Raw genomic sequence first — 1,462 nt, 5'->3', positions numbered from 1 at the left:
TCATTCAAAGGCTGTCTGTGACAAACCCTGTTCCGCCGCCGTCGTGGGATTCGAGATCCAAGGGAGTGGTCGTTGATCGTTGATCGTTCCAACCCGTCATTCGCCCTTTGATGACGCCAGTCCTTTGTGAATGTATCCCTTGAACAGTCGGAGCACAAACGCACGGCCTGTCAACCGCATCACCCGCACGAGACAAGAAAGAGTATACTTCTAGTTTTACTTTGTCACTTCCTTACTATTTCTTTCCGCCATATCTCCTCTATTCCTTTGCCTTAAAAGACAGAAGACGTTTGATGCCCACAACTGTAGGAACAGAAAGAACACACAGCGCAGGACGCGTGCCGTGTCTGCAACCATGGCTCCCATACCAGTTCATACTGCCTCGCCAATCAACACCCACCTGCCCTCGAATCCTTTCGGCGTTTCCTCACCTAGCGCTGCGGCAGGTCGATATACACCGATTGACAATGAAGGGAGGCCGACCTCTACAGAGCCTTCCGATTCCTCGTTCTTGCAGCAGTCTGCTCGACCCGGCGCACCAGCAGTCCCGCAGCCAACCAACACACTAGCGAGCAGTTACAACAGTAGATACGAAGCGACACCCATTTCAAACAGCGCCGCAATCATATCGGACTACAGCCCTCCACCACCGCAGCCAGGCGCAGTCCCTTCGCCATACACCAGTCCTTCACCACGCCCAACCGTACCCGTTCCACCACGTCCGCTCGAAATCCCCCGGCACCAACAATGGATGCCACCGCACACGTCACCACAGCGCCGGACTCTCGTCCCTGCACCAGCACAAACTCCCACACCCTCCCACCCGCTGCCTGTCCATCCCCCCTCATCCACCATCTACACGCCATACACACCTACCCGCTCCATCCCGCCTGCAGGCGTAAGTTCCATCGACACAAGCCCCAGTTACAGCTACCTGCAACATCAGGACCTCTCTCATCCGCCGGGTTACCAACAAGACCACCACCGCTCCTTCGACGACAAACCCATTGAATCATGCCGAGAGAACGATTACCGCGCTACCCTTTCCCCACTGTTATACTCGAAAAGAGGCGGCATTTTGGATGGAGAATGGGGGATCGGCTCGTCGAACAATGGTGATTCGAATAGTACTGTGGTAAAGACGGCCATGTCGTGGGCGAAAGCTGCGGGCAAAAGACTGAGTGAGACGGAACGCCAGATTTGGAAGCACATCAATGGAGACGATGATACTTGACCGAGCCAGAAACCACGCAGAAAGTGGACTAAGCCTTCTTTCGAATCGGTTGGGACGAGATTGGAATGGTGTGAACGGCCAAACGGCCCAAGACAAGGCGAGGAAAAGCGAGGAAAGACAGACACGAATAGAACAGAGGCGCAGGACATATACCCCGAGCTCAATTACGCGAATACTAGCAGAATTTCACGACACAAAATCCGAATTGGGATAGGTGGGGGGCACATC

General features: G+C 54.4%; 1 protein-coding gene across 1 annotated transcript; it reads left to right on the top strand.

Moving 5' to 3' along the window:
- Positions 1 to 355: 355 nt before the first annotated feature.
- Positions 356 to 1,234, top strand: A1O5_05611 (uncharacterized protein; the record flags this gene model as incomplete). The annotated part of the gene is made up of 1 exon (XM_007746210.1): positions 356 to 1,234. The coding sequence occupies one exon, from the start codon at positions 356 to 358 to the stop codon at positions 1,232 to 1,234; it is 879 nt and encodes a 292-aa protein (XP_007744400.1).
- Positions 1,235 to 1,462: the final 228 nt, after the last annotated feature.

Source organism: Cladophialophora psammophila, assembly GCF_000585535.1.
Source record: "Cladophialophora psammophila CBS 110553 chromosome Unknown aczJe-supercont1.7, whole genome shotgun sequence".
In the NCBI taxonomy this organism is placed as follows: domain Eukaryota; kingdom Fungi; phylum Ascomycota; class Eurotiomycetes; order Chaetothyriales; family Herpotrichiellaceae; genus Cladophialophora; species Cladophialophora psammophila.
Note: the sequence above shows the minus strand (reverse complement) of the source record. Positions and strands in the feature narration are given on the sequence as shown.